Genomic DNA, 17,668 nt, shown 5'->3' on the forward strand with positions numbered 1-17,668 from the left:
TGCGGTCCTGAAACTGTAGTCTCCGGTTTAGCAGGAACACTTAATTGTGAGAACAACTACGTCTTGAAAAAAACAGTCACGAGGACAATCAAGTAATTACAAAAAGTGAAGGAGGACATGTCACTCGGTCCGATCGTGCACCTCGCCAATTCATCTGAATGAATGTAATCACTGTTAATATTGTAATGGGCTCCAGAAAAAGAACATGCCAATCGAAACCGAAAGTGTTAAGAATGAACAGAAATCACACACTTACCGCACATTAGCAATACAAATTGAACGATTTTGAAAATCTGATTCATGTTGTTGTAGATTCCAACTAAATCTGACTTCAAAATGAATAAATGTCGTGTTTGTTTCTGAACCACACCCTCCCGACTGAGAGCGACGACTGTCAACAAACCCGTTTAAGACCAACAGATATGTTTATACCGATTGGGACTGGCTAATACACATAACGATATATTGTCTACTAAACAAGAAGCAGTTTACGTTTCTACGTTTAAGGAATGTAGCCCCTTATAGCGGAGACTCCATTCTTCTTTATCTTCCTCTTCTTCTTGTTTTTCTTCTTCTTCTTATTTTATGTTTAATGGCGGGTTGCACTAACATTACAGTGCATTATCGCCACCTACTGTGTTGGAGTGTGAACCAGAGTATATCCCCTTCATCAAAAAAAAAAACTTTACATTCTCTTTATTAATCCCGTTCTTTTTAGGTAGCCAAATCAACTGTCAACCCCATCAACAACTATTCTTTCAATCTTAATTTCATCCACTCCTACCTTCCTCAATTCCTCCTTCATGATTTCTCTTTCATTAAAATACCTTTGACATGCACAAATGACATGATCCACTGTCTCTGCTACACCACAGTAATCACATAGTCCCGTTGGGTGATTATTTATTATTCTTAAAGTATTATTCAACATAGTATGACCAACTCTAATTCTTGAAAGTATATTTCCCTCTTTAGTATTTCTTCTTGACTTCCTTACTGCTCTAACTGTTTGTTGAATTTTATACAAATGACGTCCTGTATTTCCTGTATCCCACATTTGTTGCCATACTGTGACAGTATAAGCTTTAATTATAGCTTTAGCTTCTGATTTACTTAGTGATATATTCATGATTTCTTCACTTTCTAATGCCTGTTTTGCTAATTCATCCACCCTTTCATTACTCTTTATTCCTCTATGAGCTGGAATCCACATAAACATTATTATAATGTTCCTTTTCTTAAGTCTGTATAGACTTTCATATAGTTCATTCATAATATCCTGCCTACTATGAGCCGTGAATGCTTGCAGTGATTTTAATGCCGAACATGAATCTGAACAAAGAACAATCTTTTTGATTTGTGTTTCCTCTACCCAATGTAATGCTTTTGTAATTGCTAGCAATTCAACTGTAAAAACAGACAAATGATCTGATGTTCTCTTTGAAACAGAGAAGTTTAAGGATGGGATACTGAAAGCGAAACCTGTTCTACCTGATTTTTAGATCCATCAGTGAATACGGGTACAAATGCTTGGTATATCGTTTGTAGCCTATCCTCAACCACATCTACAATATTCCCAGAATCTTTAAACCTATCCACAATATCCAGTATATAAAAATCCAGAGATACAGCAGGTAATAACCAAGGTGGAGTTATTGGTAACGAAATCGTAGGGATATAACCTCTTTGACTCAATTCCATTATCCTAGCTTGCTTTTCCCCTTCCCAAGCAAAACACCTCTGTCTCGATTTTTCTTTTTCCCAACACGGGTATAGTACCTTTACTGTTGGATGACGTTCTTCTGTATGACCTTGAAGATTTACCCAATAGTTCATCATTAACTGTTTCCGTCTGATTAGTAATGGCATTTCACCCATCTCTACCTGGAGAGCAGATACAGGAGTGGTTTTAATGGCACCACAACATATTCTTAGTGCCCGAGCTTGTATCACATCTAACTTTTTCAGTAAAGTTTTTGCTGCTGAGCCATAAACTATGCTTCCATAGTCCAATACTGACCTAATCAGTGCTATATTTCTCATGGCATCTCTATTTGCTCCCCATTCTGACCCTTTCAGACTTCTCATCACATTTATAATTGTCATGATCGGGGCTGTGGGGCTTCCCTCAGCCACCTGAGGTCGCTGTTTTCCCTTCCCTCCACTGCACTTCCCCTAATTGTACACTCATGTCTTGTCATTAGCACTGATTACACTCACTCCTGCTCACAATTATCTTGTCTATAAGAACTCTCATTTCCCACTACTCCTTCTGGCTGCATTGTCTTATGTCTTGTGTGTTAATTTGTGTTCCTGATGTTCTTGATCTTGTTCCTGGTTTTGTTATTTTGTGTTTCAGTTTATGTTCAGTTTGTGCCGTGTTGGCCTTTTGGTTTTGTTTGTTTATTGTTTAATTAAAAACCCTTACCCTGCACCTGGACCCAGACCCTTCCTTTATCTCACGTGACAGAATGCAGCCAGCATCAGTGGGTCCAGCAGGGAGGATTTCTTTTTTGCCCTTTAGGGAGAAGGTGACGTTGTCCAAAGAGACGGCGGCCATTTGTGCTCGTTGGGCGACGGAGGCGGTCGTTGAGGCGACTGAGCCCGAGTGGATGACGGCCATTTTCGCTCGTTGGGCGGCGGAGGCGGCGTCCACTGTCTCTGTTCCGGACGCGGCGGTGACCGCTCTCTCTGTTTCGGACGCGGCGGTGACCGCTCTCTCTGTTTCGGACGCGGCGGTGACCGCTCTCTCTGTTTCGGACGCGGCGGTGACCGCGCTCTATGTTCCGGACGCGGCGGTGACCGCTCTCTCTGTTTCGGCCGCGGCGGTGACCGCTCTCTCTGTTCCGGACGCGGCGGTGACCGCTCTCTCTGTTCCGGACGCGGCGGTGACCGCTCTCTCTGTTCCGGACGCGGCGGTGACCGCTCTCTCTGTTCCGGACGCGGCGGTGACCGCTCTCTCTTTTCCGGACGCGGCGGTGACCGCTCTCTCTGTTCCGGACGCGGCGGTGACCGCTCTCTCTGTTCCGGACGCGGCGGTGACCGCTCTCTCTGTTCCGGACGCGGCGGTGACCGCTCTCTCTGTTCCGGACGCGGCGGTGACCGCTCTCTCTGTTCCGGACGCGGCGGTGACCGCGCTCTCTGTTTCGGACGCGGCGGTGACCGCTCTCTCTTTTCCGGACGCGGCGGTGACCGCTCTCTCTGTTCCGGACGCGGCGGTGACCGCTCTCTCTTTTCCGGACGCGGCGGTGACCGCTCTCTCTGTTCCGGATGCGGCGGTGACCGCTCTCTCTGTTTCGGACGCGGCGGTGACCGCTCTCTCTTTTCCGGACGCGGCGGTGACCGCTCTCTCTGTTTCGGACGCGGCGGTGACCGCTCTCTCTTTTCCGGACGCGGCGGTGACCGCTCTCTCTGTTCCGGACGCGGCGGTGACCGCTCTCTCTTTTCCGGACGCGGCGGTGACCGCTCTCTCTGTTCCGGATGCGGCGGTGACCGCTCTCTCTGTTCCGGATGCGGCGGTGACCGCTCTCTCTTTTCCGGACGCGGCGGTGACCGCTCTCTCTTTTCCGGACGCGGCGGTGACCGCTCTCTCTGGTACGGACGCGGCTGTGACCGCTATCTCCGTGCCTGACGCGGCGGCGTCCGCTATCTCCGTGCCTGACGCGGCGGCGTCCGCTATCTCCGTGCCTGACGCGGCGGCGTCCGCTATCTCCGTGCCTGACGCGGCGGCGTCCGCTGTCTCCGTGCCTGGCGTGGCGACTTCCGCTGGCTCCGTGCCTGACGCGGCGGCGTCCGATGTCTCCGTGCCTGACGCGGCGGTGTCCGCTATCTCCGTGCCCGACGCGGCGACGTCCGCTATCTCCGTGCCTGACGCGGCGGTGTCCGCTATTGGGCCTGACGCGCCGTTACACGGGCCTGGCCCGCCATCCCTCCCCCTGACTTGCCTTCCTCCGTGCCTCCTCCCTCCAGACTTAGGGAACGTCTGGGAGCCGTTCCGTGGGGAGGGGGTACTGTCATGATCGGGGCTGTGGGGCTTCCCTCAGCCACCTGAGGTCGCTGTTTTCCCTTCCCTCCACTGCACTTCCCCTAATTGTACACTCATGTCTTGTCATTAGCACTGATTACACTCACTCCTGCTCACAATTATCTTGTCTATAAGAACTCTCATTTCCCACTACTCCTTCTGGCTGCATTGTCTTATGTCTTGTGTGTTAATTTGTGTTCCTGATGTTCTTGATCTTGTTCCTGGTTTTGTTATTTTGTGTTTCAGTTTATGTTCAGTTTGTGCCGTGTTGGCCTTTTGGTTTTGTTTGTTTATTGTTTAATTAAAAACCCTTACCCTGCATTTGGACCCAGACCTCCCTTACTCAACCGTGATAATAATATTTTTACATTTAGTCTCTATCCTGTGAATATGTTCCCTCCATGTAATCTTTGCATCAAACCACACACCTAAATATTTAAATACTTTAACCTGCTCAATCTTTTGTCCATACATCTTTGTCTGTGTAACAATATTTCTTTTCCTAGTAAATATTATTGTCTTAGTTTTCTCTACTGAAAACCTGAATCCCCATGCATATGACCATTTTTCTACCACCTCAATCGCTTCTTGTATCTTTTCTGTAATGTGCATTATGTTTCTTCCCCTTTTCCACAATGCGCCATCATCAGCAAACAATGATCGTCCTATATCTCCCTGGATTTGAGAGAGCACATCATTTATCATAATGGAAAAAAAGTACTGGACTAATAATACTTCCTTGAGGGGTACCATTTTCAACCCTATATCTTCCAGATAAGGCTGTTCCAATCCTCACTTGAATTGATCTACCAAATAAAAAGTCTTTAATCCAATTATATACTCTACCCGTTATTCCTATCTTATTTAGTTTAATCATTAAACCTTCTTTCCAAACCATATCATAGGCTTTTTCAATGTCAAAGAAAACCGCCATTACTGATTCCTTATTCACCTGAGCTTTCCTAATATCTGTTTCGAGACATATAATAGGGTCCATAGTGCCTCTCCCTCTTCTAAAACCACTTTGATGAGGTGATAATATTCCTTTCTTCTCCAGATAAAATGATATTCTTTCTGTAATCATTCTTTCCATTATCTTTCCAATATGTGAAGTCAGGGCTATTGGCTTATAATTCTTTGGGTCTGCTGGTTCTTTCCCTGGTTTTCTAATAGAAATAATCAATGACTCTTTCCATTCAGTTGGTAGATTTCCTTTTTCCCAAATTTTGTTATAAAAACCTTATACACAGCAAAATCCCCGGTGTTAATTTAACACTCCCAGTGTTAATTGTGGACTCATATATACACTGGCTTCAGTGTTAAAGTTAACACTGATGCAGTGTTGAAGTTAACACTGAAGCAGTGTTAACGTTAATGAGATAATTAGGTGATTAACGAAGTGATGATTGGTCATTATTGAAGACACCTGATGTTAATAAGCAGAATCACCAAAGGAGAAAACCAACATTTTTAAGCAACCATTATAGCGGTCAGTGTTTGCATTAGTTAGGTTCTTGACCTGTTAATCTTCAATATTAGGTCTTGTTTAACTGCAATTACTGAGTTATAACAGCCAGACAATCCAAGAGCAAAAGTTATCAGGAGGCTTTGACTGTGCTTGACATAATCATCATATAGTGACTTGAGCATTTGACATAAGATTTCCTTACAGACTACAAGAAACTGTGAAAAAAAGAGCAATCAGTTTTGGCATAATTAGACAGATGATGAAAAAGTATTTTAGTTTAATTTAGACACACAGACATGAAGAATCAGCGTGAGAATCACAACAAGGGTGACCATCAAAAAGCGTGTTGTAGCAATCAGAACTCATCCATGACTCCCATCATGCATTGCGGCATGAATAAATGATGAGAGTTCAGAGTTGATCTGTTTATCTGAATATGCTGTTTGTCACCATTGTTGAGATTCATGGGCTGGTTATTGATGTCTATGTGTGCCGACGTGAAACACCTCTCTAAAACAGGTTGTAAAAAAAATCGTTCCAAAAAGTATAAGAAGTGCTGGATCTTCTGTGGATTGTCAAGGCTATTACAATAAGAGAAAAAAAAAAAACTCACAGATTAGACACGGTGATTCATGTCAAACAATGAATATGTTAAAACACAATCATCACCTGATGACATGAGCTTATGTCTGGCTGCTTTAAATCAAACACAGCAACAAACAATACCTAGTTTTAAAGATTTACGGGTCAAGAGCCCAACTAATGCAAACATTGACCGCTATAATGGTTGCTTAAAAATGTTGGTTTTCTCCTTTGGGGATTCTGCTTATTAATAGCAGGTGTCTTCAATAATGATCAATCATCACTTCGTTAATCACCTAATTATCTCATTAACTTTAACACTGCTTCAGTGTTAACTTCAACACTGCTTCAGTGTTAACTTTAACACCGAAGCCAGTGTATATATGAGTCCACAATTAACACTGGGAGTGTTAAATTAACACCGGGGATTTTGCTGTGTAGCTTTATCAATGCTAAATTTCCCAATTTTTTTTAACATTACATAACATATTTCATCTTTCCCAGGGGAAGTTATTCCTGCTCTTGCTATTGCTCTCTTAACTTCTTCCATAGTAAAAGGTGAGTCTATTTCATTCTCCTTTTCATTTTGTTCTTCATATCTTGCATAAGCAGCTTTTGTTAGTTCTCTTCCTCTCTTTCCTTCCTCAGTTAGATTGTTTGAACTATGAATTTCACTAAGTGATTTTGCTACCATTTCCGCCTTTTCTTCATTAGATATAGCTGTTACTTCCCCCACCTTCATCACAGGATATATCAATTCTCTTCTGATTCCTCTCATCCTTCTAATCATATCCCATATCTCTCCTACAGGCGTTGATCTTCCAATTTTGTTACAAAATATCTGCCAACTTTGTCTTTTTGCATTGCGTATAGTCCTCTTAACCTTTGTTTGCATTTGCTTATATGTAATTAAATTTTGATAATTATGTGTTCTTCTTAATAATCTTAGAGTTTTATTTCTCTCTTTTACTACTCTACTACATTCATTAGTCCACCAAGGCACCGTATGTCTTTTCATTCGTCCATTACTTTTAGGAATTGACTCCTTAGCAGCTTCCAGTAACACAGTTTTCAATTTTTTATCAATCTCCTCAATATCTTCATTTAAATCTATTTTATCAATTTCTCTCTCACATATAAAACTAAACTGTTCCCATTTAGCTAGAGCAAAGATCCACTTTCCTACTCTTTCCCTTTGTTGCATATTTTCCTGCAATAATATTTTACAGTAAACTGGATAATGATCACTTCCAATTGTGGATTCATAATCTACTTCCCACATACACATTTCCCTGCTAGATTATTAGAAACAAAAGTTAAGTCTAAAACTGATATATTCCCTGAGTGCACATCTAACCTTGTCCCTCTCCCATCATTTAACACTTTTATTTTTGTTATTTGTGGACATAACATTGAAACTGAAATGTGTGGTGGCTGCTTCGACCATTGTAGCTTATTTTTTACTAACCACCAGATGACGCTGTTTTCTACACTCACGAACCTTTGAATCATTTTCAGGATGGCTGGCTTGGAACAGTCATGGGGAGGCCTCAGTGCTTTATCAGGCTTCATTTGCCCATCCCTACTCCACCACCATTCATGCTTAAATGATGTGTTTTTAAATTTTGTTGCTTGTTAATGAAAATACTGTATATATGATGAGCAAGAGACCAAAGAACCTGTCATATATATTCAAATTCTCTTTTTTTTATTTTATCCCATCCCATCAGGGTGTTTTCGGAATATTCACATAATAATTTATAAGCTACACATTAAAAAAAACTAATAATAAAAATAACATGATGTCAGAGTAAAAAAAAAAAAAGTTCAGACATCACAATTGCTTTAACCAATGAGCATTAAGTTGTGTTATTAGTAAGTGGTTTCCCAGCCTGCCTTAGATGGTGTTTATTCACACTGATTGCAGTGTTTCATCAAACCACTCTACTAGGCCTAGTTAACAGACAAGCAGCACTCTCCACTTAAGCTCTTCTGGTGCTTTATTACAAAACGTTCCGCATTTATTTGAACATTTGTGCTGTTTTGCACATTGTTGTGTTTAAATGTTGCCTTTTTAATATTAAAAAAACGTTGTTGTTGGAAATTATTCAGCGAAATGCCTATTAATATGTTTATTTTCTTCTGTTTGTGCTCATGGAGAATTGCTGGTAAGTATTTTTATGGCTTCAATTCTGATCATTTGTCAACCTGCACATAATTCTGTTATTATTTCGTTATATTTATTTTGCCTAAAATATTTTCATGTTTTATCAGACTAATATACATAAGTAGTTTTATACAGAGTGAAGAATTGTTTTGGTAGTGGTAGATGGTAGTTTTTATTTTTCTAAATGACTACAACTCCAAATGTCTCTTTCTGTTTGTTGATCAGGTGTGTTTGGTGCTAATGGAGTGAAGTCAGTGTCAGTGATGGAGGGAGATTCTGTCACTCTAAATCCCGATGTTACTGATATACAGAGAAGGGATTTGACAATGTGGAAATTTGGACAAAACATCGCTCAAAACATTCTCATCGCTCAAATCAACAGAAATAACAATATATTTAATGACCATGCTGATGGGAGATTCAGAGACAGACTGAATCTGGATCAGACTGGATCTCTGACCATCACAAACACCAGAACCACAGACTCTGGACTTTATAAATTATACAGCAAAACAGAGACACCACTCAACACATTCAATCTTACTGTCTATGGTGAGTAGATTACTTGCCGTTTCATAGATATACATTTTTTGACATTAATCACTGTCATAATTATTGAGATTATGAAATGCTAAAAGATTGATAAATTCCTCTTATTTACTGAATTTGATTTGTTCTCCAATATTTTACAGCTCCTTTCCCCATTCCTGTCATCACTAGATACTCTAAACAAAATCATTCATCATCATCATCAGTATCGTCAGCGTCCAGTTGTATTCTGGTGTGTTCAGTGGTGAATGTGAGTCATGTGACTCTCTCCTGGTACAAAGGAAACAGTTTATTGTCCAGCATCAGTGTGTCTGATCTCAGCATCAGTCTCTCTCTACCTCTGGAGATTGAGTGTGTGGATGACTCCTACAGCTGTGTGCTCAACAATCCCATCAGCAACCAGACTCAACATCTGAACATCAGCACACTCTGTCACACATGTGCAGGTAAATCTATGGCACTGTATATCCCTAAACTAAATGAATCATATTTCTGTTCTATCATTACTCATTTCTTCCCTCAGAACACTGCATCTGGTGCTGTGGTTTTACTGAAGCTGTGATACGATTGGCTCTCTCTGCTGTGGTGGGTGTGGCTATGGTTGCTGTGCTGGTTTACGACATCAGATCCAGACATCTTCAACAGAAGATGAGAGTGCAGACAATACCATCAAACTCTGATTAATCAGACACTCAGGAAGGTGGACATGCCCTTGCAAACAACTGCAAAGAAATTAATTTGTGTGATATTTAGATTGTGATTAGACAATGATAAATAAATTATTAGATATCAGATAAAGGGATTGTTATAATTTTATCAGAATCAGAATCAGAAAGAGCTTTATTGCCACAGATGCTTGCACATACAAGGCATTTGTTCATAAAATAATCTACTGGTTGTCACAATTTCTTCATTCACTGACAACCCAGAATAATGTATTATTGCTAAGCAAATATTTGTTTTAAGCCATGATTAATGATTAATTACTTAAATGATTTTTGTAACTTTTTTTTAGTATAGGTAAGAACGTCATGTATGTTATTGTGAATTTTCTTTTCCTTTTTATGCTTAGTATCTCAATCTTTAACCTCTCCACCTGTGTGGTAACATTTTTAGTGTCCACAGACTTCAATATAATGCAGTATAACTCAGTATAATGTCTTGTATTTGTTGGAATTTGTAGCAGTTGGATATTTGTAATTGTTATTTTGATTTGGGTTTCTTTATATGAAATAAATCAATACATCACTCTAAGAACATTTGTTGTCAAAAGTTTTTTTCAGAAGCTGGCATGCCTCTGACTTAACAAATTAAATGTAAACCCTGCCCCACAGGCAATTTCTTTGGTCAACTCCTGTCAAGAAAAGATTACACTTCAGAAACATTATGAACAGATCCATTGATCAGTGGATGAATTCAATTGTGACAAACAGCAATGTTACCTATCTGTACCAATTTTATATGAGATTAAAGTTAAGGTTTTGGGTTTAGTTAGAGTTTAGTGTTTTGCAGGGTTTATGCTGAACTTGTTTTTGAATTTTGTTGAATTGTCAATAGACAATTTAAAATGAAATGCTCACGAACCTTGCAAGCAGGGAGGGAGGTGCTCAGGGGTGTTTATTCACACTGAACTACAGAGTACTAAATGCTTTGTCTAAACCACCTTAGTACAGACTAGCAACTCTCTCCTCTAAACCTTATCTATCACTTTTATTATTCGAACAGTTATAACATTTCTGTTGTCTTTAGATTTAAATATCAGCTTTTTAGAATTAAGAACTGACGTTATTGGAAACTTTTTTTTTTCAAACAAAAAAATGTTTCAGTTGTTTGTTTTCTTCTGTTTGTGCTCATGGAGCCTGGCTGGTAAGTATTTATCGACTAAAATACTTAAATACTTTTGTACAGAGGAAGAACTGTTTTGCAGTGACAATTTTTATGTTTCTAAATGACTAAAACTCCAAATGTCTGTTTCTGTTTGTTGATCAGGTGTGTTTGGTGCTAGTGGAGTGAAGTCAGTGTCAGTGATGGAGGGAGATTCTGTCACTTTAAATTCTAATGTTAATGATAAACAGAAAAAGGATTTGACGATGTGGAAATTTGGACAAAACATTCTCATTGCTCAAATCAACAGAAAGAACAATATGACCACAATATTTAATGATCATGCTGATGGGAGATTCAGAGAAAGACTAAATCTGGATCAGACTGGATCTCTGACTATCACAAACACCACAACCACAGACTCCGGACTTTATTCAGTATACAGCAAAAAAACAGAGGCGCCGCTCAACACATTCAATCTTACTATCTTTGGTGAGTAGAGAATTACTTTTCCTGTGAGTGTTTCTTCAGTGTTTATTTTGGCTGGATGGACTGTATGGAAAATAACATTGCTGACTCCTTTTTGTCTTGCTAAAGCTAATTTTATTGCTGGTCATTTTGTGTCAAATCAACCAAATTTTATTATTTTATTTTATCAGCCAATGTTTTTATTTTTATTTTTATAATCATGGAAAGCCAAAATATTAAATGTCACAAATAATATTTACTGAGTAATACACTATTTTGTAGAGGGGGGTCAAAATTACAATTCAGAGTGACAGTTAAAAATCTTTTGGCATCTTCATTTTAATGCTATACAATTTATATACACCTTGCAGAATCTGCTAAATGTTATTTTACTAAAATAAGAGGGATCATACAAAATGTATGGTATTTTTTGTTTATTTAGTACTGACCTGAATAAGATATTTTACATAAAAGATAATAGTTATATAATAGATAATCGAGAAAACAATAGTTGAATTTATAAAAATGACCCCGTTTAAAAGTTTACATACGCTTGATTCGTAATACTGTGTTGTTACCTATTACCTGTGTTGTTTTGTTTAGTGCTAGTTGTTCATGAGTCACTTGTTTGTCCTGAGCAGTTAAACTGCCTGCTGTTATTCAAAAAAAAAAAATCAATCAGTTCCCACAAATTGTTTAGTTTTTCCAGCTTTTTTGTGTATTTGAACCCTTTCCATTAATGACTGTATATGGACTCATATGCAACTATTACAGAAGTTTTATATGCTTACTGATGCTTCGGAAGGAGCAATGTTGGAAAGGGTTCAAATACACAAAAATGCTGGAAAACCAAAGAATTTGTTGGATCAGAAGGATTTTTCAGAAAGAACAGTGGGCAGTTTAACTGTTTGGGCAGACTGGGGACTCATAACCACAACTATACCACTAAACAAAACAAAACAAAAATAAAAGTGGATCATTCAGGTAACAACGCAATAGTAAGAATCAAGCATATGGAAACTTTTGAACATGGTCATTTTATAAATTCAACTATTATTTTCTCTTGTGGTCTATATGTAAACATCTTTTATGTGAAATATCTGATTAGGTCAGTAATAAATAAAAAATACCATGCATTATGTATGATCCCTATTTTGGTAAAACAATTAACATTTTGCAGATTCTGCAAGGTGTATGTAAACTTCTGGTTTCAACTGTATATGGTTCAGTTCATTTCCTTCTGTCAAAACAACACTAAACTGTCAGAGTTCCATAAATATTCTTTTTTTTTTTTTAAGTTTGCAGGCTTGTAACTTAAGAAGTATTAAAGATATCTCAACATGATTTTAGTTCAAAATAAACTTTTTTTTTTTTGGAATCTTCATTTTCAAGGCCCTTCATTGTTCAGTCCCAGAGATATGGGGATCTCAATGCAGCTCCATTTGCAGATTGTTGAATATTACCCAATTTCAATCACAATTACAGACTTTTGTCAGATTTAAACTAGGCCATGTATGTTGTTTTAGAAGGGAGGTCCACTGTCTTTAAATTCAAAAACCTGATTAAACTAATACTTGTTTGAAAATCTTACATTTTTAGTTATATATTAAGAATATAAATCATTTTTACACAAGATACAGGGTTTTTTAACATGTTTAGTGATATTTTTATGATAGATCTTCATTTTTGAAGATTCTCTCTCTCTCTCTCTCTCTCTCTCTCTCTCTCTCTCTCTCTCTCTCTCTCTCTCTCTCTCTCTCTCTCTCTCTCTCTCTCTCTCTCTCTCTCTCTCTCTCTCTCTCTCTCTTGTATTTCTAAGACTAGGACAAGAGTAAAATGATAAATTCATATAAAAAAGCAAAAAAAAAAAACAGTTTTTAACAATTTGCAATTTTAATATGACCTTCAAAAAGCAAGTCTGTTAGTTTTAAATAAAAATCAACCCGAGACACCAAAGCACCCAAGTAAAAAAAACAAAAAAAAAAAACAACACTAATTCATTAATCATTTAATTATTAGAAATACTGTAAATAATAATATTGTGAAATGATTAATAATTTTTAGTGGATTTTTTATTTTAATGGATTTTTAGTTTGTAGTGAAATACAGATTCACTTTGTCATATACATTTTTTATATCAAATTAATATCTAATATCTCTTCTCAGCTCGTCTGTATGTTCCTGTCATCACCAGAGACTCTTCACAATGTTCTTCATCATTATCATCATCTTCATCATATTGTTCATTGGTCTGTTCAGTGGTGAATGTGAATCATGTGACTCTCTCCTGGTACAAAGGAAGCAGTTTATTGTCCAGCATCAGTGTGTCTGATCTCAGCATCAGTCTCTCTCTACCTCTGGAGGTGGAATATCAGGATAACAACACCTACAGCTGTGTGCTCAACAATCCCATCAGCAACCAGACCACACATCTCAACATCACTCAACTCTGTCACATTTGCCCAGGTAGGACAGTAGTGATATTTGTATTTAGTTACTAAGGTGATATCATAAGTTATATAGTGCTGCTATTTCTTATAGTGTTTGTTTTAGATCAGACTGACTGATTCAGCCAAATTAATGGCTCATTTTGTCCATTACAGAACTGGGCTTACCCTTATTTTATATAGTGTTGATCTCTGTTGCTGCTGGTGGATCTCTGTTGGTTGTAGCTGCATTTGGGATTTTCTGGATGTGCAGAAAACAAAGAAAAAATGACCACAAAGGCAAGTATTACATATAAGAGAAAACACAACCATTCTCAAACATCTTTTTTATTATGGAGAGTTCTGTTTTAATAGATATTTCATTATTGTTGAAACAGTTCAGACCTGTGATAAAGAGATCACTTACGCCGATCCAACATTCTACAAAAGAAAAGCACAGAAATCAGTAAGACCATATATTTCTGTGTATAATGTGTGTCTCCATATAATTTCAGTATTGAGTCTAATGTGTGTGAGGTGAGGCATAAATGTCAACGGCTGCCAGAATATGACAATTATAATTAGAAATAAAACTACAAATAAACATTTTTGTTGTTTATGCAGGGTAATGATGATGACACTCTACACAAATAAGCTTTCAAAACACTAGTTTTTCCAGTAACAAGCAATGTTCAGTGATTGATGGCAGAGTCGTCGCAAAGGCTGTGTCAAATGTGTGGCTGCAGGGCCTCATATCTCACACCAAAATAAAGAGACAGTTGACTTGACGATGTAAAGCAAATAGTTTTAAAGTTCATGTTTTTGTCCTTTGAAAGACTGTAATAGCTAAAAGTCGTAGGTTAGCTATAGTGACACTACGTGTATCATGATGCGGCATTATTTTGCTTGTTAAAAATGTTTTATGAAGTCAGGGCCGGCACAAACTCAACTTTCAACTGCTTTCACACTCAAGAGTTAAACAAAATCTTGAAGATGCATGTGAAAGACTGGGGATTTTATTTATACAGTCACACTAAAATAAAAGCATGCACAAGCATGTTTTCTTATTTGTTTTTAATTTAGCAACATAAAAAAACACACAACCAGTAGTACAGCTTCAAATGATAATTTTATATTGATTTATAAATGTATGTAGGGCCATTGTAATGTTCTGGAGGGTTCCCGGAGGGCTGCACATAAATTGGGCCAGCAGCAGTACCACTTTGAAATAAAGAGTCCTGGTAAAATGTGTTTCAGTGAAACACACAGAAAGCAGCAAAACAGTGGTAGATACACCGTTGCTCCCTTGGTGACAATGTTTCTATGTTCAACCTGACAATACTTTTGGGAAAAGCAGCCCAGTTCTATATTTACCATAGTGTTGTAAACAAGCAGCGGTGTAAAATCCCTGCAAAAAAGTAACAAAAAACAAACCAAAAAAAAAAAAAACACACAATAGAAACACAATAGAAACCATCACAGAAATTATAATGGTTTCGAATACTATTACAAACAATATAGTTTTTTGTAGTATGTTTTGGGACATATAGGATTCAGGATTTAATGGTTTTAACAAGCCAACAATAGAAGGTGACCAATTACCAGTAGAGACCAACAGGATCCATTACAGTTTACATCAACACCAGTACTATTATAGTCCTATTATAAAGTCCTACTATAACCAGTAAAACCATTACAAATGTTGTGATGGTGTCTTTTTTTTTCAGCAGGGTGTTCAATAGTAATGATATAAAAATATATATATATAAAATAAATACCTATATAAAAATTACCGTGTGTATGTGATTCTTAAGCATTCATGACTGAGTACAGAACCACACGTCAAATTCGTAAAGCTTTAGCCATAAATTGCGTAGGTAAAAACGCTAGAAATTATTCTTGTATATAATGGACGGTTACGGAGAAAGAACATAATGTAAGCTATGTCTGAAAATGGTCGTGCATGCAGTTCAGTTAAATGATAAAGTTCACCCATACACTCTTAAAAATAAAGGTGCTTTAAAAGGTTCTTCAAGCGATGCCACAGCAAAACCATTTTTGGTTCCACAAAGAACCATTTAGTCAAAGGTTCTTTAAAGAACCATCTTTCTTACCTTTTTATAATCTGAAGAACCTTATTTCGCCACAAATAACCTTTTGTGAAAAAAAAAAGGTTCTTCAGATGTTTAAGGTTCTTTATGGAACCATTTAAACAAGAAAGGTTCTTCTATGGCATCATAAATCACCTTTATTTTGAAGAGTGTATGTTATCTGTAGATGCGGGTGAAAGGTGCATTCGTTATTATAGGAGTCCCCTTTGCAACGGCCTTGAATAACGGTGTAGCACAACGAGGCCGATCGTAGTTTCATTATCACATTTTCGTTGTGCCTGCAATTTCAGGCACTGTTGAGCCAACTGAGATAAACAAATAAACTGTTCCTCTTCTGTTCAGTGGCGCGGTGCATCCGTGTGCATATCGCCACCCACTGTGCTGTTGTTTGTCCTTTGTTCCTCTTTCTAATCTTTTTATTGACATTCACTTCAGTTCGCCTTTTCTTGTACACCCCCAACAGTGCTGTTTAGAATAATAATAATAGACTGCATACATAGACATAGTATGTACGCAATCTATTATTATTATTATTATTATAAGCAAAAAAGTATAAAATGTTATTCTTTATTTATTTTCATGCAGAAGTTGGATGAAGAAAATTCTCAGTAATGTGAACATGTGTCTGTGTTTTATAACAGAGAGCTAAAGAGGAAGATGGAGTGGTGTACGCAGGAGTCACAGTGAGATCAAACTCTTGATCAGAACTGATCTATGATTATGACTATGATTTTGGAGGTTGAATGCTGTATTAGTATGAAAATGTTTTTTTTTTTTTTGGAATATAAATATATGGGTAATATAAGATCTCATAGATACAATGGATTTTAATGTTGTTGTTTTTTTTGTTTTCTTTGAGGTTCACACTTGTGAGAATGTGATAATATATTGTGGCCACAAGATCATTTTGTTAAGGTAACAACATTCTTATTATGGTCAAACAATGTGAAGTTGTGGCCTCAAGATCCTATGTAGAGGAATGAAGTCCTGTTCAAATATAACTCATTGGTATTTAGAATTCTTTTCATATTTAAGTAATTACTATAGAATTAGTGAATATAATTATAAAGACAATTAGGTGAGTGTTTGTTTGTAAATCATGAATCAACTGAGCTGGATAATGTCACTTTTGTGTCCTTTAGAGTTGCATTTGAAGTCATTTTATATTTGACGAACTTTGCAACATTGACTGAGATGAATGTTTCATAAATGATCAGTTTGCAAAATACATGCAAAGCTTTTTAAGTGTCCTGTATATTATTGTGTTAAAATGTATAGCACATACATAGTGTATAAAGTGAATGTGTGTACACTTAGCTAGACTTTAATTAAATTCACTTATCATATATTCACAAAACTCAAAGTTGAAGAGTTTTCATCCTCAGATTTGAATTAAAACATGGCAAACCTGTCTTTCACTCATGTGTTTTATTCTATACCACCTTAAAGGCAGCCCTCATTACTTCTGTATTTAAAGTCTTATGCGGGATCCCTTAGTTAAAATAATTTCCCTGAGGGACTCAAAACTCAAAGTCTTGTGTAGTGGAGCACCCACATTGAGCTTTTTACCTACTGGATGTGCACTTGGACTGTTTTTTTTTTTTTTTTAAGAAATAGTTACAAATTATAAAAGAGAAGAAAATAAAATAATTTTGTCAAAAAATGTCTTATTGAGATGGTTGGCACCCCCTAACCTCATTAATATTGTTCTGATCCTGTAACTGTATCACAGTTACAAATGTGTATGACAGATGTTTCAAATGTGCTTTTATTTGCATTTTCTATAATTTAAAGTTTCTGTATTTTCTTGTGATTATGAATGTGGGATTCATGGTGTGATTTTAATGGATTTCTTTATAACTAGGGTTTTGAGCAGTGTTTTTCTTTTGTGAATATATGCATTGTTTTTAACAAATCACTTTGTCAGTGCTTTAGCAATGGTCTACAACGCCATCTATTGGATGAACATGTTCTTGCACTAACAATTCTCAGATCTTCACTGTGATATTAGTGTAAAATCTCTTGATATAGTGATATGCAAGATATGCA

At 37.5% G+C, this 17,668-nt stretch overlaps 1 protein-coding gene across 1 annotated transcript in view; it reads left to right on the plus strand.

Annotated features, from left to right (window-relative positions):
* Nucleotides 1-16,320, plus strand: part of LOC141337947 (uncharacterized) — a 35,507-nt gene extending 19,187 nt beyond the window's left edge. Inside the window, exons 2-6 of the mRNA XM_073843520.1 lie at nucleotides 8,467-8,793; nucleotides 13,249-13,548; nucleotides 13,686-13,812; nucleotides 13,884-13,974; nucleotides 16,261-16,320. Coding sequence (XP_073699621.1) covers nucleotides 8,467-8,793; nucleotides 13,249-13,548; nucleotides 13,686-13,812; nucleotides 13,884-13,974; nucleotides 16,261-16,320 — 905 coding nt within the window. The remainder of the gene's footprint in view (nucleotides 1-8,466; nucleotides 8,794-13,248; nucleotides 13,549-13,685; nucleotides 13,813-13,883; nucleotides 13,975-16,260) is intronic.
* Nucleotides 16,321-17,668: the final 1,348 nt, after the last annotated feature.

The sequence above is a fragment of the Garra rufa genome, chromosome 7, assembly GCF_049309525.1.
Source record: "Garra rufa chromosome 7, GarRuf1.0, whole genome shotgun sequence".
NCBI classification, from domain to species: Eukaryota; Metazoa; Chordata; class Actinopteri; order Cypriniformes; family Cyprinidae; genus Garra; species Garra rufa.